General features: G+C 41.2%; 1 protein-coding gene across 1 annotated transcript; it reads left to right on the top strand.

Moving 5' to 3' along the window:
* Positions 1 to 503: 503 nt before the first annotated feature.
* Positions 504 to 27,068, top strand: slc41a1 (solute carrier family 41 member 1). The gene is made up of 11 exons (XM_018667582.2): positions 504 to 846; positions 2,625 to 3,764; positions 9,430 to 9,537; positions 14,306 to 14,377; positions 16,096 to 16,240; positions 17,713 to 17,859; positions 20,452 to 20,599; positions 20,941 to 21,020; positions 21,458 to 21,592; positions 21,717 to 21,865; positions 22,021 to 27,068. The coding sequence occupies exons 2-11, from the start codon at positions 3,279 to 3,281 to the stop codon at positions 22,204 to 22,206; spliced, it is 1,656 nt and encodes a 551-aa protein (XP_018523098.1). The 5' UTR covers positions 504 to 846; positions 2,625 to 3,278; the 3' UTR covers positions 22,207 to 27,068.

Genomic DNA, 27,068 nt, shown 5'->3' with positions numbered 1-27,068 from the left:
TAGGCACTTATTCAAGTTTTCCCTAAACAAATACTATGGTATTATTGAAATTCTTCTCTGCATGGTTCTTTTCTGTCTTTCTCAATGAATATTATTCTGTCAATTTTTATCCAAGATCCTACTTTCTCTCTTGTATTTCCAACCACCCTAGTATATTTTCAACACTTTCACTTATGTAAGACTTGAAATTCATTTATTCTCCATGTCAGTGGATGAGTGACTAAACTCCACTTCAGTTAGACAGTGCCGATGCGCGTGTGTGCCCATTCATTCAGAAATCTAGGCCTGTTGTTAAATTAAAACTTCTATCTCGGCCCCCCTGGTAGTAAATTATCAGGCTCGTGGAGGAGACTGGCACCGCACGGGCACACATTTCCACACTCGTGGGGTAGAGGGGACTGCTCGTACGCAATGGAGACATGAGGTGGGGGTAGGGTGGGGTGGGGTGGGGGTTGCTGTATCGTCAGCTCAGAGTGTGGAGGGAGGGCCCGCCTTGTGGCTTCCTGGCCCCCCGCACCGGACGGGTGTATTATAGATGCGCATCCAAGCAGCCGGGCGGCGGGGGCCACTGGACGGGTGCAATGTGACGGGGTCGGGAGAGACTGGGACACAGCCTTTACCCCACGAGGGAGGGAGGGTTTAACCATTAACCACCATTAACCATTAAGGCAGCTGTGCAGAGCCGGTACCGTACATAAGGCGTGCGCACCGGCGTCCACGCCTCAGCTTGAGCGCGTTACCAAGAGGTGGAGGATTCATGCAGCCTGCCACACGGAGTCCTTGTGCTCTTACTGATCATCACTCCGGTTTGTCCGCCTCTCCTCTGTGGACCGCTGACACTAAAAGGTAACCAAAGCCGAGGAGCTTTTTTTTTTTTTTTAATCTGACTACCTGCTGGAAATTTCAGCGGTTATTTCATAGAACAGAATGTGAGAGTCACGTAATGCCTTTATCTGACGGAATGTGTCATTTGGCGAGTCAGACTGCAAAACTCCAGCTTCTGTCTTAGGTAGGCTGTGCATGCATGATGATGATAAAGAAGGGGGGAAATAGTGGTGCGTTTGCATTCATTTTCATAAGTTAAATACTCGTGGTGATAGTGGCAGTGACATGGGCTCCAGCCCGGTGTTGGAACAGAAAGCCCTCTGCCCTTGTTTAAATGAGCAGTAGAATAGAATAGGAGGGCTCGTCTATTCAGGCCTGACCAGGGGAGCACTAATTTACGCCTTTGCCATGTTGGGTTCGGGTGGTATTGGTCCTGACTACTAAACAGAGGATTGTTTCAGCGGGGAAAGCCAAAGTCTGTGTGCGGATGTCGCAACATGCAGGCGGATGAAAGCTGCGTCAAGTAAGCAACAATAAGAGCGGAAGCTTGCAGATCGGCCTTCAAAATAAAAGTTTTTTTTTTTTCTCTTATGTACTTCTGATAAAATATAGTGCTTGCTTCATGTCGTCTTTGTCAGATGTGTGTTGTCAGGCCAGATGCGTGGAGAAATCTGCTCTCGCAACTCAGGTCACGACTGAAATCACCCTATTCCTTAGTATTATCTCGTGACAGGCTCAAAATATTTTTGCCAAATTGTGGCAAGATTCAGGAGTTTTTCTGTGATTTTTCTGTTGCTTCCTAAATTATGTCTTCACGCGTCTGTTTCCATGATGGTGGTAAACACTTCATCTGACAGCTCCACTATTCCATTTGTTGAAGTTAGTGTTGTAGGTCTATAAGCCTATTAAATTATGACCATTCATTAGATGGTAAGGGTTAGCAGATCAGATTTGTCATTTATTCAAAAGTATTTGAAATGAAAATGAAAATCTCTCTGAAAGTTCTGAGTTTCCGAAAATGAACATTTTGTGTGTTATGTCCGTCTATGCTCCTAAAAGCATGAGGAGTGCTGATTTTGAAAGGTACGACAGGAAATGTAGTCTTTGCTTTGCGGTCACTTTGAAGGTGGTATGATACTCCCTTTCCAGAGGATGTTAGCAGCAGCACCTCTGTCAATGGTAGAATATTTTTAGCTGCCGGGAGGAAATTTGGCGCTGGATCAAGCTGTTTTTTAAACTCACTGCTGGTTTCTCCTCACTTCTGCCACAATGTCAGTGAGAAAAACAGTCTTTTTACAGGGCTTAAATACTGTGATTATCTATTACAAGGGCTTACATTGCGGCACACAAAGGGAAGTTATGGTACTTAGAAAGTTTTTTTTATTATCCACAGTGATATCATGAGACTTTTTGTATATATCTAGATTCTAGCATATTCTAATATTCTATTATATTACAAGTTTCTTCTTCATTATTTTCTGTGATCAATTATAATTCCTGTGACAGTCAGATAATTTCTGTAAAATATGCGTATTAACCTACATTCATGTAGGGCCGTTGTTTTCTAAATGGGAAAATGAACATTCCTTATATTTAGTGTACTTCACTGTGTTTCGTGATATTCTGCCTGAACACCACTATACTTTATATTCTCTACATATCGATAATTTAATCACAATAATTCTACTAGAAAGCAGCCTTGTTCAACTAGCCACAGATATTTGGAAATGAATCTGGAATGGGGTTGGAGAATGTGTATATTTAAGATTGAATAATCAATGAATTTGTTCTTTTCCCAGGGGACTGTCCTCTCTGGATGGGGAGGTACGTTTCAGCGGCCAGTAATTCAATCCTTGTACTGCAGACCTTTAAATATCTCTCTTGAAAACCTCCCAGCAGCCACGTGGTGTAAGGTGAGACATTCCCAACCCGGTGCACTGACCAGTCTGACGTGATCAGTGGACTGAGAGCATGACCAGTCTGCGCTGCAGTTTGGCCACTTCAGACCTGTGATTGTAGCTTTTACTGAACTTTGAAGAACTGTTTACAAGTGACTGGAGGGGATTTCTGTGGTGAGTCCCTGAGCCCATTGTTCTTGCTCTACTGTGCTGAACCAGTATGCTTTCTTCTTCTTTTGTCGGCCTACCCTGAGCACCTTGCAGTGAATGGAGAACATACTGGTTCTACTCCCGAAGCACCGACAGGAACACGGGCTCTGCAGACGCACGGCTGCATGTGCCTTGCTGCAGGTTTTTTCTCACAGAGCAGTTTTCTCCTCGTCTTTAATAGCGACATCCACTCCCTGTAAACCTCTTTAATGGGATAAATCAATTGGACTGATCAGGTTCAAAACCAGATCAGGTAGCAAATTCCATTCTGACTTCCCCAAAACTGTTAGGCCAAGGTACGCTGACCTTTCTTTGTCAAGCCCACTGTCTTCCAAAGGCTTCCGCATGGTACTTTGGTCGAAAGAACAAGATAAACTCCCCGACATCAACATGTCCTCCGGGGCCATTGAGATGAAGAAGGAGGGAGGCCCCCTGACACCGGCCTTCCTCAACTCAAACTGCTCTGTTCACCCGGTAATCCTCACCAAGGGCCCTGAGGAGGTTAGCCCAGGTACCGGGGGCGAGTTCGAGCTCACAGAGGTCACATCTTTCCCAGAGAGGGCCGGTGAGACTGGGGAGGATGAGGAGAGGTCAGAGATTGTGGTGGCGATGGACTGCCGGGCCAATGCCAAAGGCCAGAGGGAAGAGGACGCTCTCTTGGAGAATGCAAGCCAGAGCAACGAGAGTGACGACACCAGCACCGACCAGAGCCCTGAACCACCAGCGCCACTGAAGGAGACCTCTTTCTCTATTGGCCTGCAGGTGGTGTTCCCCTTCCTGCTGGCCGGGTTCGGGACAGTGGCAGCAGGAATGGTGCTAGACATCGTCCAGGTGAGTGATACAAATATATTCTGTAATATACATAGTGAGCACACAGCATACATTTATAAAAATGTACTAGGTTGTGTATGTGATTAGTTCTCACTTGCAAAAAATATTCTTCATATCAACAGAGGGTCCAGCTCATGTAGAATCCTAAAGAACATGTATGTAACAAATTATGGAAAGGATAACTTTAATGTTTTGGATACATTGGAATATGGTGGGGAGTTAAACAGTTTTGCAACAACATCATTTAGGCTTTATTTTTTTTTAGGAGTGTCACAGGATAACGTGGATTCAAACATCTAGAAACACTAATTTAGACATTAACCCTGTTTCACTTTTTTTTTCAAGTGTTCTCTTTTCTTACAGTCTAGTTTCCTGTGAAAAAAAACAGCAGCTCCATCTTATTTAAACCCCTAGTAAAGCTCATCTGCTGTTTGACAGTTGTGTTTCTTAGCAGAGCCGGTGCTCCAGGCAGACCATGTGTACTGAGTCACTCGGTGGGATGGGCTTGCTCCTGGAGCATCTGAATGAACTGGTTTAGCGAGCCCTCCACTCCTTGGCATGTGTCAGCCGCTTGCTTATCTGATGGCATGTCTTTTGTCATGGGTGGATGGAGCAGTTGTTAGACATCATATGTTCTTTTTTACATAACTAGCTAGACTCCCTGTCCCCAGGGCTGGAAGTCTGACGTACTTCAATACAATAGCAACATGAAGAAAAGGTTTTTATTGTAGTGCAGTGTATAGCCAGAGAGCTGCTAGATCCACTGTCTAAGAAAAGAATATAACTCAGCGTATAATTACTGTCTTTACTTATTTTCCTGACTCACTGTAGTTGCTGTCTTGCTCTGGGTATATTAAAGTGTGCAGCGTAGAAATGCAGGCCAGAGTCATGCTGACAGGTCATATATTCCTTTAAAGTCAACTTGTGATGCAGATAAAGCTGGAGGTGTCGGGCTGCCAGGAGACCAGTCCAGGCACATTGTGTACAGGCATACTGATGCCAACATGGTGGACCCCAAGAACTCAGAGAGGAGGGGGGCAGGCAGGGGAATAAGTGTAGTTTCTTTGAGCACCTGAAATGGCAGCACACTACAGTTGAGCCAGAGCTGGAGTGAAAACAAAACACAGTGTGGTGTCAAAGCCTCCATTACCATGTGGTTAGGTATCCTCACTAAACCAGGAATGCAGAGGTTTGAGGTCAAAAAGTTTTCATGCTGCCTCAACTTAGGCACCATGCTGCTGCGGTTTCTCCAATTTCCAAAACACTCAGTGCACCATTCCTTTAGAGGTGAGGCAGGAGAAACAGGAGATACAGATGGTACAGGGCCCTATCGTTCCCTTCTACTCAGCCATGCTTGCAACTGCTGGCAAACCTTGAAGATATACTTGCAGTGAGATGCAAAGTGAGGCTTCTCTGAAGCAACTGTTCTAGTGAGTTCGGCTGAGCGTCTAGCAGGTTGTCTTGCCGCCTAATTCCCCCTCCATGACACCGTGAAACGCTAACTCAGCTAATCCTCCCTGTCCTTGCAGGAAGGTAATTGTCTAACTCTCTCTCAGTCTCTCTCTCTCTCTCTCTCTGGTTTGGTCAGACTGCACCAGTTACTTTGCTAAAAGTAAGCCTGAAAACTGTAGTGCGCTAGAGCCTTTAGTTAATGTGTCTGCCTGGCCTGAGTTTAGAAGTTGCGGCTTGGACCGATGCATGACTTGGCTTTTTGTGTCACCCTCTATAAGACCTCTTTGAAATGTAACCTCTTTAATGTTGGTCACTTTGACTATTTGCAGCTCAAACACACAGAGCCTCTGGCCTCATTCCCACTCAAGGTTAGCCAAGAAAGGACTGTCCAGGCTGGTATAGAGGAGTGAGACGTCTGCATAGTTCTGCTCAGTGACGTTGTAGCAGCAGTGGCAGAATGACCTAAAACTGTCACCACCGGTTCCAGAAACTTAGGAGTTTGAGGGTGACTGCCTCACTTGGACTATAGGTTACACATGGTTTGTAAAGGTCATGTAGTGCTAGTTTTCCTGGGAATGCCAGTGTCAAAGGCCAAATGGGTGATTTGCAGTCAGTCACAAGACACATTTCAAGTTTCTATCACCTATGATTCTTTCATATATGCAATCAAACTAAAAGCCATTAATGCAAAAAAAAAAAAAAAAAAAAAACACCTAAACAGTGTACTGTCATAATCATATGTGTGTGTATATCTGCCTCAAACTGAAACACCAAAATAAAGCTAAAGAAGTGGGACACAGTTTCAGCCTTGAAAACAAACAGTTCAAAAATACAGGCACCAGTAAACAGGAAATTGTAGTCGACACAAAGGTTTAACACCAGCCAAGCCCTCGCTACCCACCAGATACCATTTTGGTCCAACCACATCCACTTGCCTGGTTTTCACACAGGAACCACTGTGAAGCCAGAGCATGGGCTTTTATTCCCTCAAACTGAATCATCTTTCCAACTACTGGCTTCCATCCTCAGTTCTGCTTGGTGAAGTTGAATCAGTTCATATAAAATAACAATATATGATCTAAAGGCCCAAAACAAGTGCTTTTTTAAAAGAAATCTTTCAGTGGTGTCCAAGTATTTGCACCTCCTATTCCCCTGATTGCTGCTCAGTTATTTCACATAGCCAAAGATATTATGTCCTGACAATCATTAACAACACATCAGCCCCAAGCTATTAACACCTGACAATATCCCAGACAGCTATTTGGTTAGGATGTGAGTGATAGAGATTGAAAGGATTAGTGGGTTAGAATGCTTTTGTGTTGCACCAAGCCGTGGCTAATCTTTCACTCTGTCCAGGATCCTTAGGAATCCTTGGAGGATTCCAGGTTGCTTGTTTGCACTCCCTCTGGTCAGTGATTCGAGGCTATACCCTCCGTCCACCTTCATCTGGTCCTTGGATGCCATACAATAATAACAGTCCATATCTCAGGCTGCTTTAGGATGTAGCTTGAAGCTTGTTCATGCTTTTTGTGTACATGTGGGAGGTTCAGTCTCCTAATGACACCATTTTGACTGAAAACTTGGCTCTAGAAAATCTCATCTCTCCTTACCTGCACACACAAAAAAATAACCCAAGTGAAATTCAGTGAATCAGCTTCTACTATATTAATACATTTATTGCCATTAAAGGCTTCTTGCACTGCTGATTTCAGGTACAGCTCCAGTATACCCATCAATTTTGGCCACAGCTATGTTAATTTGACCCTCCATGTGTCAGCGCACGAGGCTGGACCCTGACTCTACCATTCATGCTGCTGGACCAGGAAAATGAAACAGACACCACCTGGTGTAGTTTCTGTGACGCTGCCGGAGTTGCGTTGATATTGCATGCCATCAGGTTCAGCTTCCCCCTCAGTACAGCAAGTACAGTGATCACAAATAAAATGGGGCCATGTTACTCAACTGGGCAACCCGACCCTTGTGGGGCTTGCATACCAGAGCTCCTATAGGTCTGTACACAGAGGTACTGGGGTTGTCCTGTAGAGTTCCTAGAACCAAGGAGGTGGCCATGAGGAGGGAGGGCTTGTTTGGCTCTGAGCCAGTGTTCCATGGAGACAACAACATATATCACCATGGGGAGGCAAAGAGGGAGATAGGGGAGTGAGACAGAAGTAGAGAGAGAGAGAGAAAGCTTGAAAACATGCGGCTGTGAAAGAAGAGAGGAGTGCTCACAGAGGTGCTCACAAGGCTGCTTGGTTGGCAGAAGGCAGTGAGCCAAGCTGAGGGGCTGGCTGTTGGAAAAGAGCTGTGCTTGGCCTGATGACAGCAAGGGGATAGACAGAAGGAGTTTAACCCACACTGGAGTTTTGGTGCCACACCCACTCATACGACACACACTGAGCTGTAGATGACACCCCTTATCAGCACTGTACATCTGGCTGCACAGCGACAGCAACATAGTGAAACAGAAATGCGAGCTTGCTAGTGTGTGAAATGCAGGCCAGCAGTGTTTGTATGTAGCTTCAACATCAGTTACTCCTCTATTTTCCTCCCCTCGTCTATTTTCTCCTCTCCCTCTCTTTTCTTTTCTGTGTCAGCCTCAGTGAATATTGATTCAGCTCGGGGCAGACTGGACTGTAAGTGCTGGGGGCCTGTGGGACAGGCTACAAAGATAAGCACTTTTACTGGAGAAAGATCGATGGCCTCAGTCTCAGCAATAGCTTTGTTTCTGACCGCAGTAGACCACAAACTTGCTATCACTGCATGAACTCTAATGGAGGCACAGCAGAGAGAAGCACTCCACTGCAGTGACAAGGCTTGAGACTCACAGGGAACCCACCTCTCAAGGACTGGCCGTCAGCCAGGCAGGAGGTTATCAAGGGTTAGGTCTAATAAAACAGACTATAAATTTTATTAATGGCCATCGACTAGGATCTGGCAGTGTGGCTGAGCAGACACATTCTCTTGCACATGCCAAACATGATTTGTGATTCTCTCAAGCAAGCCCACCACCTGCTCAAGTTGTCCTTTAGATTTAGCTAGTCCAGCTCCTGGGTGACTTTGCTTCACACTAAGTCTTTGGTTCTGGGGGCAATGCAGACAGCAAACGTTTGCTTTTTTATGCTGAGGTAGGGGCTGAGCTGCAAGGCCAGGCAAAGCGATACTAGTCCTTGCGCTGAAGCAATCTGATGTATAGACTTTAATTGCCTTACCAGTAAAGTATGTCTGCACTGGATTTATTATTGTTTTTTTTTTTCCACCACAGTACATACTATACTGGGTTATACTGGTCATCATGATGCCATCCTGCCATTTTGTGTCACTTTGGTCATTCAGTCTGAAATCCTGAAATTCTGAAAATAGTAGCTGATTCCTGTTTATGATCTAGTTGACATAGTCAATGCATATGCTGCTGTATTGCTTGCCTGGCATGTTTTTCATGATGTTAAAAAAACATGCCAATGTAACAGTTAGCTAGTTCTGAACGACAACTTACAACAATTGAGTGCTACATCCATCTCATCCACACATATTGCCATTTTTTCTGTTGCTAATTTTCATGGGTTTCAAGGCAACTAGCTAGCTAAGCAGGAATATAATGTTTTCATTCTGCAAAGCTCCAGTTGGCTGACTGTTTCTCCAAATGGAGGAAAAGCCATCAAAGGGCACAAAACTACACCTGTATGACAGCAACCCTAACCCTATGTGCTTGGCAGTTTAGAGGTCTGGAACCAGGCTAGAAACTTTATATGAGTATCACCCATGTATATTGACAGAAATGTTAGTATTTTCTCAAGTAATAACATTGTTATCATAACTGGTCATGTTTAATATTTGTACCATGGCTGAGGTTTGGTGGAATTGAGGTCTCCTTGTGTTAAACAGTAGTAGATGAAGACTCGTGAAAAGAGCACAACAATAAATCATTTCAGCATGAAGTCCTGGTGACCTTGTTCTTGTTAAAGAAGACCCGGCATGATACATAGTGTGAAAGGTCTGTAGAGACAGACTATCTCGTTCATCTTAAAGGTCTAGTTTCACCACACTGAATCAATTTTAAAGAACAAGGTCACAGAGAACCAGATACACTCTACACCCAACTATGGATTAGACTATGTAGGTCTGACAGTGTGCTGTGTCTTTGTGATTCTGATATGGAAGTGTATTTACTGTGCTGATGTTGTGTTAATAATATTACATCTGATTGTTGCAGCACTGGACGGTGTTTACGGAGGTGTCGGAGGTGTTCATTCTGGTTCCAGCACTGCTGGGACTCAAAGGCAACCTGGAGATGACGCTGGCCTCCAGACTTTCCACAGCGGTAAGAAATGTGTGTGTGTGTGTTTGTGTGAGAGTGTGTGCCTATGTGTTTTTTGCTCTTACCTTTGTTGCAGATGCTCACTAGCCATTCTGAATTACCAAATTTGCAGTATGTTCTGCCAGAAGTGACAGAGTTTGTATTCTATTCCATTAATCTATCAAACGATTCTATCTGTGTAGCAGCTACATCTACAGAATTTTATTTATTCATTTTCTCTCCACAAAAATCCTTGTCTAATTTTGGCTTGGGGAACTGTTTCAATTCACTGTAGCTGTGTAAAGTGTTTCCCCTAAAAGTTACCCAATCTAATTACCTGGCAACCTTTAAGACTGTCAGACTCATTAAAACTGATTGTTCTTGGGGTCAGAGGTCATATTGCCAAATGCAGCCTGGGTTTCAGGCAAACTGATAGCAACATTCTTGTTCTCTTCTTTGTTTTTTTAACATTTTGACTGAGCCTGCCTACCCTGTTCTCCTGACCACACTGGTTGGTTTGCTGTTTAAAGCTGAACTAAAAGCACGTGTCTGTTTTTCATCTCTAATACTTTTGTCTGAATATTTTTATTGTCTCAAATGACAGTATGTGTCAAAAAAACAGTATGACATCATGCTAACCGGGATTCTGATTTCTAGCTTAGAGCCTCACATTTATGTTAAATGTTTCTGCGAGAGGCTAACTGTGTTTGATTTAACTGAGATAGTTGAAGTTGTTAGTCCTGTAATTACAGGTCGCTCTCCTGCTGCCTACCCACATTAATATTTAAAGCAGCTAAATGACATTTTGGCCTAGGTACAGGGTTTCCACAAGTGGAATCTGATGCTATAAGGACATAATATCTGTCACTTCTAGCTTCCACTGAGCTCTTGGCTATAATGCCTCTCTCTGAGCTAACAGTGCCATTGTCCTTTGTATAGTCTGAGGGGTCAATGACCTAGCAGCATTGCTAACCAGAGGTTAGCAGCACACCCCTTAGTTATGAAGGCATAAGCGAATTAGCCCAGTATTGCTTTTAAGCACACCAATCCTCACATTCTTTCCACTGGCCTGTAGGAAACAGGTGACGAAGCTGATTAGCATCTCGAGCAGGTCCGCCCAGCATGGACAGCTCCACTCATCCACACTATAAAAAATATGTTCTAACGAAACATTTAGAATTAATCTGACGGTTTTCAAGTCTTGAAACAAGTGAATACAGGGATCACATACTCCACATTCATGTGTTCCCAAAAGTATTTGGCACCAAATTTCTAAATCTCAATCAATTAATTTATTAGTAAGAGAGTCATTATGATTAACATTATGTTATTCAGCCAATGTCTTATTGTTTGATAATTAATCTAATCTATCTATACTTCAAAACTGAACCAACCCAGCCCTGTTAGGGTTAGGGTTGAATATTTGATATTAATATTGAACAGACCACTGATGCTGAATGTTTTGTTAAACTTTCAACTGTTTTTGGTTAGTGTTTTGCTTCAGTTTTGTTTCAATATTAATTCAGTATGCAGGTGATGGTAAATCAGTGTCAGATTGGGAAGTTGATTCAATAATGTTTTACCAATGCTTCAACACTGATTTAACCTTTTGCCACGTGGCTGCACCATATTTTGAACCACGGCTTATAAAAGGATTCTCACATCCATCATCACAAAGTAGGCCAATGTCTGATGTTTGTCCTGAGACATTACTGTTAGCTCTCTGCTGGCTGGCCCCAGCAGGACCACGTTTCTTTCCACGCCGCCGCTAATTATGAGCAGATTAAGACCACTGTAAGTTTCCTAATGCGATTATTACTGAAAAAAATAATGTAATCCCTAGTACTGGCTGGCTGTTGGAGTTTTCACTTCACATGACCGTGTGTCCTTTTTGATTTTTTTTTTCTTTGGTCTTTTTAACCTCTTTGTCTTTGAATATTTTAATGAAATGGACCTTGTCCTTCTTTTTTATCCTTGTTTCTCTGACTAAAGGAAATAAGCAGTTGTTTTCTGAGTTCTGTCTCAGTCCCTATCGTGTCATTGAGCTTATTTGATTGTATGTATTTGGATAAGGATATTTTGTGAATTACTGGAGCTTGGCAGCACCTGCACTGCAACTGTTGCCAGAAATACAGCATACACTGTAATCAGAGATTACAACAGCTACAAAAGCCTACTTTATCCTCATTTTATGTGTATTAAATGTTTCATCATACACTCCATTCATGTTTGTTCAGGTTCCAACCTTGTAAACAACAGATTTTATCTGTAGTTAACCAGTTGAAAATTAATGGCATTATTATTCAACTGGAAAACACAGTGATGTTTTTGAATCTGGGTATTTCAGTCTCTCATGCATCTCATGTCATCCATGAATCACTTTCACAGTATTCATGGTCCTCCATCTCTGTGATGATCCAAACACCACTAATCCAGCCACCCACACACACACCAAAAGCTGAGGACTTGGCATCATATTCACACAACATCACATAACACCAGATGATGCTTGTGTGAATTTCTGAGCTTCATCTGTGTACTGAATCAGTTTGCATGTTGTTGTTCCAAAAGCTAGTTTTGCTACAAGTTGCAAAAGGTTTTCAACCCTTATTGTATGAAATTAAGGCATCTCATCTGAACTCCTGAAGGGTTTTGGAAGCAAAACATGTGTGTGAAAGCAGCTGTCTGCTTTTCTTTGCACATGGAGTTCATTGTGAGTCTGTGATGCCCCCAGTGCTTTGCACAGATGTTTGGTTTTCTCTTATCTGTCTTCCTTAAACCTTCTTATCAGTATTTGTGGCAGTTTGCCCCAGGGTGACTGTTGTTGCAGAAGGCATCCATGCACACGTTTACATGATGCTGATGGGCAATGAATATGTTGGCACGGTTGTAATGCTGGGTATCTAGCAGATGCACAAGTTCTAATGACGTACAATCCTAGACACATGATCGTCATGTCAGTCAGGCTTGTGAGTTTTCCTTGTCATGCTGCCAGATATAATCATTAAGTGGGGATGGTGCTAGGTTGTGAGAGATTCAAGAGTGCCACACACACACAGATAAAAAATATTAACAGCCAGTCACTGAGATCCTCTCACCATAGCTTGTCATTATTATTCAGTCTTGAATACACTTCTGTATCCTAATCTTTGGAGTTTTATTTGTACATTAAAATACCAATTAACAGTTTCCTGAAACTAGAACTGGATTATTCAAAACAAGCTAACAGATACACAGCCATGAGCTGTTATGACTAACACGTTAGCATACAGTTGCCTATTTACACATCTAGCTGACACAGATCGGCATTAGCATTCATTGGAGTCGTGTTTGTGGCCACCAGTCAAATTTAAGTCAAACATCTAACTCAACTTGAGCTCTCTGAGCTCTGTTTCAAAGGCAACCTCTCTACCAAATACAGTAGAGACCAAAAGTGGCTCTTTAGCTGTTAGATGTTTGACATTCTACACCAGCTTGTTGCTAATTGGGCTGATAGTTGTAGCATATAATTGGTTTTGTGCTGCCTGTTTGAAATGACAGGCAGCAGGGGTTGTTGTAAACTGTTAATTTGGTGCAACTGCAGTAATATTAAGAACTAAATGCTTTTAATAAAAGTTATAAGATGGAAGAGCTTTAAAAACTTGGTGGAGCACTTTGCAACACTTTGGTGAGTAAATTGACTCACTGTTGATATTCACAATATTTAGCACTGCACATAGTGACTTTCCAGTTATATCAGTTATGTATTGTTAATAGTAACATCATACACACCCAGTAAATTGTTGATGTCTGAAAACATTCAGCATAACTTAAAAGAAACACCAGCAATAGGATGATATGACTGCTTAAACATACCCCCAATCAAAGTTATTTAGAAGACAACAAAGCAAAAATTATGACCTTCACTTGATGGTGTTTGGGTTATGGTCCTGCAATGTCCCAGGTTTGTGTTTGGCCAGGGACCCTTATTGCATGTCATTTCCCATCTCTTTCTGCCCTTGTTTCTTGCCACCTCCTATATAAGCCTCCAATAAAGGAATCCAATAAAAACTGCACATCCAGCATACTTGTTCACTTTGACTCGCATCTTATGTAGTGGTTTAGTTAATCTGGCTAAACTGTTGGCTCATTTACAACATGTGTGATCTCCTGAGAGCTGATGATTCATGTTACCAAATTCACAAATCTCAACAATTATACAATTATACGGTTTTAATAAAGAAGAATTGTCTTCCAAACATTTATACTCCACAACCAAAAATTTAAATATATTTAGTTTTATACATGTTTATTTGTATACACATGAGCAGCCCTCACTTCCATCTTTTTGGGTCATTTTTTTACACTGCCTTATTAAACCAAAGCATGAAGCAAATATTATCACAAGCAGACTTCTATGTGTTTCTGTGTGTCCAGATGTTTCCCTTCCCACTGCATATGTAAATGTTAGAGGACAGAAAGGAAGAGGAGATCCTCTGTTTGTGTCCTCTCACTGTGGATGAGCATTAGGATCATTGCTGTGGACACACAGTAGCCCACTGTAGACACAGCCACTTGACGCTTGAGACCATCAGTGTGTGTGCATCCGTGTGTATGTGTGTGTGTGTGAAAGAGAGGAGATGAGATAAGTGGAGTCGGCCGCAGGGTGGGGGATCACATCAGAGTGTCTTTGTCCAGAGAACTGACATCTTATTGTTCTGATGGGACCAAGAGGCAACAGCATGTACTCTAACCTCCCTCACACAAACAGATGATAATATGTCGACCCTGTGTGTTTCTCTGCTTCTTTTAGGCTAATATTGGTCAGATGGACACAGCTAAGGACATGTGGAAGATGATCATGGGGAACTTGGCCCTCATCCAGGTAAATGAGAGACAAAAATACACTCAACTCCAGTGTTACAGAGCATCTCTGATCATGCTAACATGCACTTAACAAACCAGGTTAGAGGGAGAAATCAGGTTAAGGCAAGAAATCACATAATGAGTTTACACATGTTTCAATTCAACGATCAGATTGCTCTGAAACTCAGTTTACATGTAGTTAGTGAGTAATCAGATATCTGGCCAGTTTTGGCTTGATTTCAACTTTGCATGAAAGAGGAAAAAAAAAAGAGAATGCACAGTAAGGATGTTTTCTTTCATTTGGCTTTTGTCATGGCAACATCATGCTTGTCCAGGATCTTCATCTGTCACGTGTGTAAAAAAAATCCAATGACAGTTTTTCTTGACCATATAATCAAGTTTCTTCACCAGAAACAGACACAGTTTCTCATTGACATGGAATTTCAGGAGTCATGTTAACGCCTGGGAACAATCAGGTCTTGTCAGTCCATTGTGTTTACAGTAGACACAATGAGAGATCAGGCTAATGACACGTGTCCTGTATGACAGCTTCTGAACACTGGCTGTGATCAGAAATAACAAAACAAAACACAGTCTTAATGAAAGCACACAATTAAAGATGCTTCAGACTTCTGGTATACACCTCCCACTGGACCTCACCTTCAGAATGAAGGAATGAAGAAGCTGTCCCACCCTAACAGGTGTAAAGCACTGTCTCAAATAATTGTATCTGTGACAAAAGCAGCTTGACAGAATTGTGAGGAGCAGTAACATAGCTAACAAGCTAATGTCAGCATTTGTATGTAACGTATACATCATCAGAAACTTTATTGTAACAACTGTCTATTAATGTCTTTACACATATGTCAGACTGAGTAAACAATTGATTTGATCATGCCTTTGTGACTCTCTGTGTTTAAGTTGTGAGGATGTCAGATAAGAGCCAGCTGACAGTCAACTGAGAGTTAACATTAAAGGGCCATTGTACTTGAGGAAGGCATGATCAGTGCCTATATGCATGACAGACTCAGTCTACTTTGTCCTGACTCAGCATCTGTTGTTCTTTTGTTTGCCTGATGTTATGTAAAGCAAGGCACTCTAGAAGTCCTTTCAGAAGAAGACTTCCATTGAAGAGATTTGATGTAACATAAATTCTTTGTCAAATGTATTAACCTAGCCTCAAACCCGAACAGAGGTCGACTCAGCAGGAATACCTGAAGATATTGATTCTCTTTCTTTGTATCTAGACACACTTGTGCATGGAATAATCATTTGTTTTGAAGATATGAATAATATTCAATCAGCACCTCAGGTCTGCCATTTGAAGTGGCTTTGTAGTTATGTAATATATTGTGAGTCCATTACTCCTGGAACACTTTGACCCAGTGCTGGCTAACACAACACAACCTCCTATTTACTGTCACATGCAGTTACACTGGCTCACTGGTGCTCCATGAGACAGTTTACTGGATTCAAATCTGTGCTTGGTATTTTTACAGTGTGACATTGTTTTGGTAGTGCTAGTATAAAGCTGATATTGTAATCTGTCTGATAGAGGTATTTTCTTGGGTCGAAAATATTAAATAAGTTTCATATGTATGAAGGCTTCAACAGTGGGTAGATTTTGAATTCTGCTCAGATGTAACAGGATAGTCTTACGTACATATGGAGTTTACATGTTGACTGCATTCAATAGCAACATGATCCATTTTAACGTGTTTATGTGCGTGTGTACAGGTCCAGGCCACAGTGGTGGGATTCCTAGCCTCCATAGCTGCTGTGATCTTCGGCTGGATTCCAGAGGGACATTTCAGGCTGGGCCATGCAGTGCTGCTGTGTGCCTCTAGTGTAGCCACTGCCTTCATAGCCTCTCTGCTGCTAGGTATGATTTGATTTCATTTTATTTTAAGAATGCTTTTGGAAATTTGTCTTGCGTTCTGAGGTGAATAATATTTCACACACGCCAAAAACATACCTAACATACATAAATAAACAATAAAACAATGCTATAAACATACATTACTCTGGTACACACGTACACTGTGTAGACTAAGACTGCTTAGAGCCCAAACTCTGATTTAGCAGTTGGTCACCACACAGGATGTGAGGGATATTGTAACAGTGTAAACAGCTACTCATCAGGCATGTCAGGGATTAATTTGACTCTCTGTTCTAAAGTTAGCAGACCCGAGTTACAACTTAGATTAGCTACTGTTTCAGCTAAATGTCACCTAAACTAACAGTCTGAACCCATGAATGTTTAGTTATACAGCTACTAGCATTCAGTTAGCTAAGTTACACTGACTAAATGGTCTGAAAGCATAACTATATTAGTGTTAATTTCAGTTAATAGCACAACTACGAATCTACAGTCGGGCTAGCAACTCTGTGAGGCTTTATTCAGACACAGTGGTTGCTTTGTTAACATGCTCACATTAACAGTGCTAAGCAGTTGTGATACAGATATAATGTATGCCATGTCCACCATCATGGTTTAGCATGTTAATTACCAGCTGGGGCTCTTGAGAATATCTTTAAATGTGTTTGCAGGTCTACAGGCTATTTGGTCATAAACCAGAGTACAGGACAAATCCAACTTTGACACGATGATGGTGGCAGAGGAAAATTTAAGATTGTCTGTGTATAGCAGAATTCATGGAAATCCACAGTTACTAGAACTCCATCTAGTAACTGTGGAGATATTTCACTGAAAACCACAAGATTTATCCTCCGAGGACCATGAATATCTGTACAAAATTTCATGGCACTCTCTGACAGTTGTCGAGATAAATCTTGTCTGGACCTGCCACAGATTGGTATTTCCATTCCTGTTTGCAAGGCTAAAAATTGAGCCTGCAAACTTTCAGGCTAAAATTGGATTACAAAACAAACATTCTGTAACTTTGAAATTATGTTTGTTAATGGCTTTGATTACCTCATTACTTCACTTTCTATTGTGTTGACTGTATTTTAAACTGTCCTAGCTGTGTGATGACCTTGTAAGGATTCAGCTCCATTGGTCAGCAGCAATTTATTGCTTCAGATCTTCTTACTTAATGTTTTTAAACCAACCTTCAGGTTTTGTTTTCACCAGTTTGAACTTTCCTGATGAAAAACAAAAGAATTCCAATTTAGTGTCTTGGAAAAAACTGTGGATACTCCCTTAAAGATAACATTTTGTACTCTGTTTTTGCTCCTTACACTTGTTTGAAGTTATAAGACCCCAGGACCCTGATGATACATTGTACACTGTAGAACATCACGTATCACACAGAATATTAACATGTGCAGCTGCGTGTGATTATGGCTTCTGATGTCTCAATATTATGAAATCTCTGACCTGAAATCCCACAGGGCTCATCATGATCGGTGTGATCATTGCATCCAGGAAGGTCGGCATCAACCCTGACAACGTGGCCACACCCATTGCTGCTAGCCTGGGAGACCTGATCACCCTGTCCCTGCTGGCAGGCATCTCAACAGGACTGTACAAGGAACTAGGTAATATACTCACACACACAGATTAACCTAGCACATTAAGTGTCTCATGTGATCCTCATTCAGTGGTGCATAGTGTTCACATGAAGTGTCAGATATGAACCTTTTTTTTTTAAATGAGGACATTTTTGTTGTTATACAGTGTAGTTTTCTTTTGCTACTTGCATACAAGGGTTTACTAAGCTGTAAAGGGGTGTGTAATGTGTGAAATGTATTCAGGAGATATAATTTCATTCATTTATAGCAAATTAGTGTAAACATAGTGCTGTTGATACAGCTTTCTTCAGATGTCAGATACAACAGTCTCAAGTCAAGCCTCTGATTAGTTACAAGTATTATCTTCAAATCAATCAGAGAGGTAGAATCATTTATGCTGAACTAATATTTTACTGATATCGTCATCACAATTGCTATTTTTGTGATAAATTTTCAAAAGCCTCTTTTACCTATGAGGATGTTATCATAAAAGGGAGCAGCATGTGTAGAAATATGTGTCCGGCTGTGTGTGGTAAATAAGGATGAAAGCCGCCCACACGTAACCTCACTGTGTTTTAGGGCAAGATGCTCCACAGCTATTTGGCTTTATCGTCAGCATCTGTGATATTATCTTCACCACCGACACACCCAGCTTCACTAAACTCCCCACTGTTCCATCGTTTCCACACCACAGACAGACAAACAAAACTGACTGATGCCACCATCCTGACCAGAGTATGGAGCAATCCCAAAACTCATCTGTCTGAGAGTCCACAAACTTTACAGTCTGACTCACTTGAGCTTATTTTGGTTATTTTAACACACAAAAACACAGCTGGTGTCTGGGTGTTGTGTCCATAAATTGTTGGTCTACATAAATGTTGTGTTTTTGGTGGTTTGTAGTCTCCTGAGTGACAATGTGGTAGTAACAGTGCCTCCTAGAGACAAGACCAGGGATTTATTGTCAGTCCAAATCCAGTCCTGTGCAGTCTTCAGAAGCTCAATTAATTTATATTCTACTGAGTTAAATGTCAGACTCATAGTGCGCAGTTTTAATTTTATAATAGTCAAGATTAAATAAGTTTAATGTAATGCATTAATATTTGACTTGTGCCATTTGAAGCAGTTTTACAAAAACAACTTAAATGTTTTTTTTTTTGTGTGACTGCATTTTAAATATAAGCCTAATGTACTTTTGTCTGCAACATCGTAAAAGATGATAATAGTTGCAAAGTGCTTCACACAACAAAATCAATTCTAAAAATATACAGTCCAGGCCAGTATTACTCCAGTATTTGGACAGTTAAAACTTTTGTTCTTTGCTCTGTGCCTCAGCATATTTAATTCAAAATAAAATAAAGTTTGTTATATTAAAGTTTCAGCTTTGATGTGATCGTTATGTCAGTATAGAGAGAGCTATGTGTGAGATATAGCATATACTACATAGTGCCCAAAGTTTAGGTCATAAAAAGTCATTAAAATCCTTTGCAGTCAATAGCAGACTTTTGTATCTTCCAGGCTGGTGCTCTCCCAGGCCTTTCCTGCAGCTTCAGCTCTTGCTTGTTGTGTGGTCTCTCTATCTTTAGCCTAGTCTTCAGAAAGCAGAATGCCACACAGATATATTGAGATGACTCAGCCAAGTGGAGGATATTCTACCTCCTCACCCTGAAAAACTCTTTGATTACTTTAACTATATGTTTAGGTTCAATTTCCTGCTGAAGTATGAAATGTTGTCCATTGAGTTGTGATGCAATTGGCTGAATGAAAGCACACAGAGTATTCCTGCAAACCTCTGCTTGCATCCTGTTATTTCAGTGAAATCAAACAATAAATGCCAGTGTACCATTTCCAATGGCAGCCATACATGCCCAAGCCATGACAGAGCCACCACCACTTTTGACAGATGAGGTGGTATGATGAGAGCCATGAGCTGTTAGATTTAGATTTTTGTTTCATCAGTTCACAGAACTCTGATCCAGAACTCTATCAGTTTGTTTTTCTTTGTTTTTCTGAACTGCAACCTGGCCTCAGTTTCTAGGGGTTTTGCATCTTGTGGTGAATCTTCTGAGGTTTTGGTCATGAAGTCCTCACTTGATTGTTGACAAGGAAACGTTGTTTGCCTACATCCTGGAGAGCATTCCTGGCTTGCTGTGTAGTCATAAAAGGGTTTTCACCTACAAGACTTGTACTCCTCTGATTTTCAGAAATGTATATAATTAGTAGGGCAATACTATATGCACTGTGCAGACATGAGACTGCTTTTTGCCTAATTTTTCTTTATGTGACACCCGGCAGTGGGAATAAAGGGCAATGTGGTCTTCATTTGGAAGAATATTAATACTGTTGCCATAAGGTTCTGACCAGTTATCCCTAACATGTTGTTGCTAATTACACCCAGCAAACACATTTTAAGCAATTGTAAAGTGGATGTTAGAGATACCACACTTACTATCTTTAATAAAAGGGAATAAACACAACAACTTTTTGCCTAACAGCTGATATGTAGGTCCTATGTAGAGTTTTTAATATAAGAAGTAACCCACAGACCTCTTGGTAAAATGGCACCTTCCTTCAGTTTGTGCTTGGTGTGTAAATCTACTTTCCCTTCTTCCTTTACAGAGTACAATGACTATGCCAACCCGCTAGTGTGTGCAGTTTTTGTGGCCATGTGTCCCCTATGGGTGCTGATAGCCAGGAAGATCCCATCCACCAGAGAAGTCCTCTACTCGGGCTGGGAGCCTGTTATCATCGCCATGGCTATCAGCAGGTACAGCAAGCAGGGATCATTGTCTGTATTTAACCAACTACAGCAATCATACAGAATGCAGCACACAGTTAATATACAGTGCTGTATATGTGCTGTGAACATACCCTCAGGTATTGACATCTTATTCCGCTGTTTATCGCCATTTTTAACATGATGTCATTTATACAAATCAGTGTTTTCGGTCTCCATTTTCAAAATACCGCCTGTAAACTATAATGCTGCAGATGTTATGTCTCAGATTCTAAAGTATGTGGTGAATATTTATGTGGTTTCTGTGTAATGATTACAGGCCATGAACTAAAAACAATGATTTCAGTTAATCCCGCTTGCCTTTCTTTTAGTGTTGGTGGTCTGATCCTCGATAAGACAGTCACCAACCCGAACTTTGCAGGCATGGCTGTCTTCACCCCGGTCATCAACGGTAAGGAGTCATAAAACCAAATGATTTTCAATTTACATGAAACATTAGTGATGTTTCTGGGGAATGTGGATGTAGAAGCTAAGCATAAGTTATAGAAAAAGGGGGAAAAAACAAAAGAATATTATGTTAATTAGTAAATGAAAACTATACTGAATATAATAAATATACAGTATAAAGGTTGACATGGGTGTGTCATTCATAGAGATGAGGAACAAATATAGAAAAGTCTGTTTTCTATTACCACATCTGTCTGTTTTAATAACATACAGATCAGATGTATCAGATGTAAAGAAATGTATACCAGAGTAAGCATATGTGTATGCTAAATGTTCTTTATGTAAAACTGATAGATAGAGATAGCACATTGCTCTTGCTCCGTTTCCATGTTTTTACCCTGTGTGTTTGTGTGTGTGTGTGTGTGTGTGTGTGTGTATCAGGTGTGGGAGGTAACCTGGTCGCGGTTCAGGCTAGTCGGATCTCCACCTATCTGCACATGAACGGTCTACCCATGGGGGATCCTAACCCCACCCCCAGGAAGTGCCCCACACCCTGTACCTCCTTCTTTGGCTCCAGTAAGTTTTTGGGTGGCTGTGGAATGTTCCTCTGATCTAAAAACAGATCTTTCCATGATGGCTTTTAGTCCTTCTTGATATTAATATGTGACTCGTGCAAAAATGGCTTCTCTCTCCCCTCCAGCTGTGAACTCTCGTTCGGCCCGTGTGCTCTTCCTCCTGGTGGCCCCAGGTCACCTCGTCTTCCTCTACACCATCAACTCCCTAAGGGGTGGGCACACCACTCTGACACCTATCTTTATCACCTTCTACCTGGCTGCTGCGCTACTCCAGGTACACACACACACAGTTTGTGCATACACAAAAGCAATATCTATCTGTCTGCATGGTCAGTAATATAAAGCTTTAATTTCATTGCTTACTGAGAAGAGCAGAGCCTATGTGGTTTGAATAAAAAAAACGTTTTCTTCTGCTTCATCTTCATCCAGGTGATGATCCTCCTCTACCTGGCAGACTGGATGGTCCACTGGATGTGGGGCCGAGGTATGGACCCAGACAACTTCTCCATCCCTTACCTGACTGCTCTGGGTGACTTGCTGGGAACCGGCTTCCTCGCCCTCTGCTTCCACATGCGCTGGTTCATCGGTGACAGAGACACTAATGTGGGCAACTGAATGCATGCACAGACACACGCACAGAGAAAAAAAAAAAAAAAACAAACAAAAAACTTCACATACTGTACGCTTGAACGCACGGACAGTGATCACCCATTATCTGAAAATGGAAGATGTCTACATTACAGTAAAAGGGCTAATCTGTCTGTAGGGCTCTGATTGGTGGTATAGTGCACTTGTAGGGAAGTAGTGTTTCATCTTCAGTATATCAAGACACTGATGCACCATAGCAGCAGCCCAGAAATTCAGACAGTATCTGTGTTTCACCTTAAAAACAATGGAAACACACATATCTTCAACTCAACCACCCAACAAAAAACTCCACTTGATGGATCCAGCGCCACAGACTCGACTACTCCTCCTTTATTTTACTTCATAACTGAGTCCTACTACTTTTGTTATTATTATATTATTGACAATGATTATTATTGTTGGTAAATAATGCATTTGTTATGGATCGATACCTATTCTATGTGAAGGGCCGGTCCTCATTATTTTCAATGGGGACTTAAGCCGTTCCATGTTTAAAGATCAACTTTTAACACTTGAAACCAATACGACAAAAGACAGCAAAAAATATATCAACATCAGAACAAGCCTAGAATGCTTAATCACCAAGTGCTCATATATTATATGAAATCTAATATGTTTCTTTTCTGATTTAGTAGATTGCGCAGGGCTAGCTGAACTCTCTGTTTTACTTTGGCCGTGTGACAGTATGAAAAAGGGCTTGTTGTCTGTGTGTGTTGGGTGGGGGGGTGGGGGGTCGTTACTACAGGGGACTGGACCACAAACATAACAAGCTAAAGCGCTTTTGGCTCCCATCAACGGATTGCTTAATTGGAGCAGGAACAGGGGCAGGAAATCAAGTTTCTAATTTCTGTGTTTACTCCCTCACAATCCAGGGCTTGAGAATCGGGAATCAGATCTGGGATCAGATCACAGTCCAGCAAACACTAATGTCAACCACTACAAGAACAGATTTACCTCTGATCCTGTTGGAGGTTGAGAATGGTCTAATTAATGCCTATTTAAAAGTTTCCGTCAATGAGGATTGTGTGTTTGATCACAAAATAGTCCCTTAAATCTCCTCTAGAGTTCACAGAGGTTACATTGCTTTTTTTTTTTTTTTTACTGAGTCTACTAAATACTACAGTTATGAAATGTCCTGAGTCAGATACAAGTGAGTGAACACAAAGAAACAGTGGAAAATAGTATGTGGAAAATGGTCAGACAACTGTTGGTTTGGAAGGAAAATGCACACACCTTTGTTGCAGCTCACTATGGCTTTTTTTGTTTTGTTTTGTTTTGTTTTTTTGTGGATGCCAAGAGGTTAAGAGGGGTCTTATTTTGCCGTGAGCTGTTCCAGGTGAGAATAGCACCAGTCCCCCTGTCTGAAACCATCTGCCAACTCTCTACTGGAGCAGGCTAGTTGTTGTTGTGTTGCCCAAGCCAGGCTTATAGTAAGTGACAAGAGGCTCAACATGCTGCAACAGACTGGAACAAACCTGCAGAGCTTACCCAACTGCACAGCATTGTGTTCACACATGGTACAGAGCGTGAAAATGCTTTAAGTTGCCTTAGCATGGTCACAGAATGTGCTCACTCAAGTTCAGCTGGCACAGTCTAATTCCAGAGAGAAGAGTACTGATTGCTGATATTTTGTGTGGATATGTGAAATCTTTAGATATTTAGTTTAGATTCCCATGGAGCATTTAGACAATGTTGGATTACTGAATCTTTACCATGACAGACAGACAATGTTCTCTGAGGTTGGCTAACAGTTAGGTCAGACTAGAGAACATTTTGGCAAACCTTTTTAGTATTTTAGTGTTGGCATTGGTTTTCATTTGTAGACTTTAGATATAGATTCACCAAAAGATCAGCGTACTTCCTGAAACTGTTTAAACAAAAAAATAAATAAATAAATAAATAAATACATTTTAAAAATTGCTCAATTTAGCCTCTATATCAGTCCAGTCCTGTCAGTTAGCAAGTTTTGCTAGCTTAGACAACCTCTGCTCTCGTCGGTAACTCTTTAGTAAAAAAAATAAAGATTTACAATGTCAACAACAAAATTCCATAGGGGAGTAAAGGAGAAAGGAACTAGGAGAGCCAGTGTGACTGACTAGCTCTAGCTTGTTTCTAGCTTGCTAATGTATTATTTGCACAGAGCTTCTACATATAGCCTGACTCATGAATTTTGGTATGTGGATTCACCACTGACCAGTTGCAAAAAATCTTGAGAGTGCTGACTAACAGGAATCTGAGGCTAGCTAACATTAGTTAACATTACACCAAGAAATGTTATACTCTCTGCTCTTTAGGAGTATAAACTGCTGCTCTACAAAAGCAATGCAGTCTGTGGTGAGTCATTAGACAGACACTGATTGTACAAAGTTTCCTTTTAAGTGTGTCTGATATCGAGGCACACAAATTAATTTTGCTGTGGGCACTGAGGAAGATTTAATCACAGGTTAGAAAAAAATTGTGTCGGGTTTTTTTCTCTTTTTCTCTTGCTATACATATAATGATAACTTATAACCATATATATATATATATATATATATACAGTATTGTGCAAATGTTTTAGGCAGGTTGAGGCACTAATGGTAAAGTGAGGAATGGTGTCAAAAATAATCTCATGATTAATTTTTATTCATCTGTTAACCTTGTGTGAAGTGCAGTAAACAGAAAAATCCTAAATCAGGTCAGTATTTCTTATGATACCCCCCACCCCACCTCCCTACCTACAGTACACCTGTACTTAGGTAGTTTTTTCCAGCATCTTGGAGAAGTTGCCTCAGTTCTTCTGTGGATTCAGGCTGTCTCAGTGTCTTCTGTCTCTTCATGGAATCTCAGACTGACTCCATGATGTTGAGATCATGGCTCTGTGGGGAGGTCAGACCATCTGTTGCAGGACTCCTTGTTCTTCTTGTTTCTGAGGATAGCTCTTTATGACTGACTGTGTGTTTGGACTCATTTTCCTGCTGCAGAATTAATCTGGCACTGATCAGACACCTCCCTGATGGTACTAATGAAGGATAAGAGTAAAAACATCTGGAGTGCCTAAAACCTCTGCACAGTACTGTATATATACAAACTATCCTCCACCAGACTCAGCAGACTGTACCTGGTACAGACATTGATCCAGAGGCTTGAGCTATCTGGCGCTTATTAGACTTCTGTTCTGAAGGGGCCAGCAGAATGCATGTGCAGGGCACACAGTGTGAATGTGCAAAACTTGATTATTATTTTTTTTTTTTTTTCAAAAATCTTTTGTTTTGGTCTGACTGATTTTTTAAATGTGTATTATGTTAAAATTGTGATTTTAATTTTTTTTTGTCTATTCCTTTCCTCCTTTCCCTAATCTTTTTAACTCTTGATGATTATTGTTTTGTGTCATGAATTTCATCAAGCAAACAACCACTGTAAAGATGAAGCAACTTCACTGACACTGGTCAAATGCACAAGTACTGTAATCTGCTAAATGGACAACAGAGGGCACCACAGGGATTCTCATAACTGTACCACTTCTCTGTGTATCTCTGTGTCCCCTGGATTGAAACCCACACGTCCACTCTAAGTGACATTTATTTTGTCTTCTTTTCTACAGCGTTCGTCATGTTGTAAAAGTTGCATCCTTCCATCTGTCTGACTGACTCTCAGTCTGTATCCTCCACTCTCTTACTGACCAGGTGCCAGCGTTCTGCCTCTATGTCAATGGAAAGTTGTGAATACTTCTATAAGGGGGCAAGTAATGCTTTGTCTATTTATTTTTAGAAGCACACAAAGCAAATTGTACATACTATATTTATTCTATATATAAGGTTGTTTATTTTGTCATTTCATTTTGGCTCAGTTTCTTTATCACCATGTTGTTGTCATTTTTCTCTTCTCTTTAATGTGTTTTTTTTTCTTTGCAAAAGGCCAGTAGAGCTTTTTGGCACTTGCCACAATAGAGTGGCAGTTAGGCTAATAAATAGCACAGTGCCTAATACCTGTCTTTACACACCTCGCACATATGCACACACACCCTGTCTCAGGCAGGGAAACCATACTTATTATAAGACATAGAAAGGCCTTAACCTATCAGAGCCAAGCTCAACTCAGAGTAACCAATCAGGAGCTAGGTTCGCCACAGAGTAGCGTCTCTTTAATTAGCTTTGATTAATAAAAGATGTACAGTAAATTGATTATGATGTGTAATGTAATAATGACTTTATATGATGGAGAGGAGGGCTGGTAGCATCAGTTACAAGCTTTTGTTCATGTGAACCTGCAAAAATGAGGAGGAGGAGAGTGAAAAACCAGCAGGTTGGACTTACAGGGCACCTGAAAGATCTGGAATCAAGTTAAGCACCAGCAGATGTAAGATATCAACTCACAAACACAACAGAAAACCTGAAAAAAAACAAAAACAAAACAAACAAAAAAAAAAAAAAAACACGTGCAAATGATAAAATAACTTATCACATCTCCTTATGATTCCAGATGTTTCCCCTGGTATATAACATACCCAGCCTTTAAAACCCTTCACCCACCTACTGCCTTGTTAACCTCAGTGCTTCAAACCCTTGAGCTCCTGAACTCACAGGGAACCATGCTGATCCTCAGGCTGCCAATGTCCACATCAAGATCGAGGCTTTGATTAAGACTCTAAATGTTCACCTGTCCCAGTCAGTTATGTTGCCTATAAGGAAAAACTGATATAAAAACATGTACAGTCTTACTGGGGCTGAGGTCTTTGCATTCTCTGTGTGCTCTTGTAAAAGCCCATCCTCTGTGAGGCTAGAGGAGGGCATTCTCCCTGCAGGACTTTGTAAATTGCTGGAAATAAAGGACTATATTATTTCATACCA

The sequence above is a fragment of the Lates calcarifer genome, linkage group LG12, assembly GCF_001640805.2.
Source record: "Lates calcarifer isolate ASB-BC8 linkage group LG12, TLL_Latcal_v3, whole genome shotgun sequence".
NCBI classification, from domain to species: Eukaryota; Metazoa; Chordata; class Actinopteri; family Centropomidae; genus Lates; species Lates calcarifer.
Note: the sequence above shows the minus strand (reverse complement) of the source record. Positions and strands in the feature narration are given on the sequence as shown.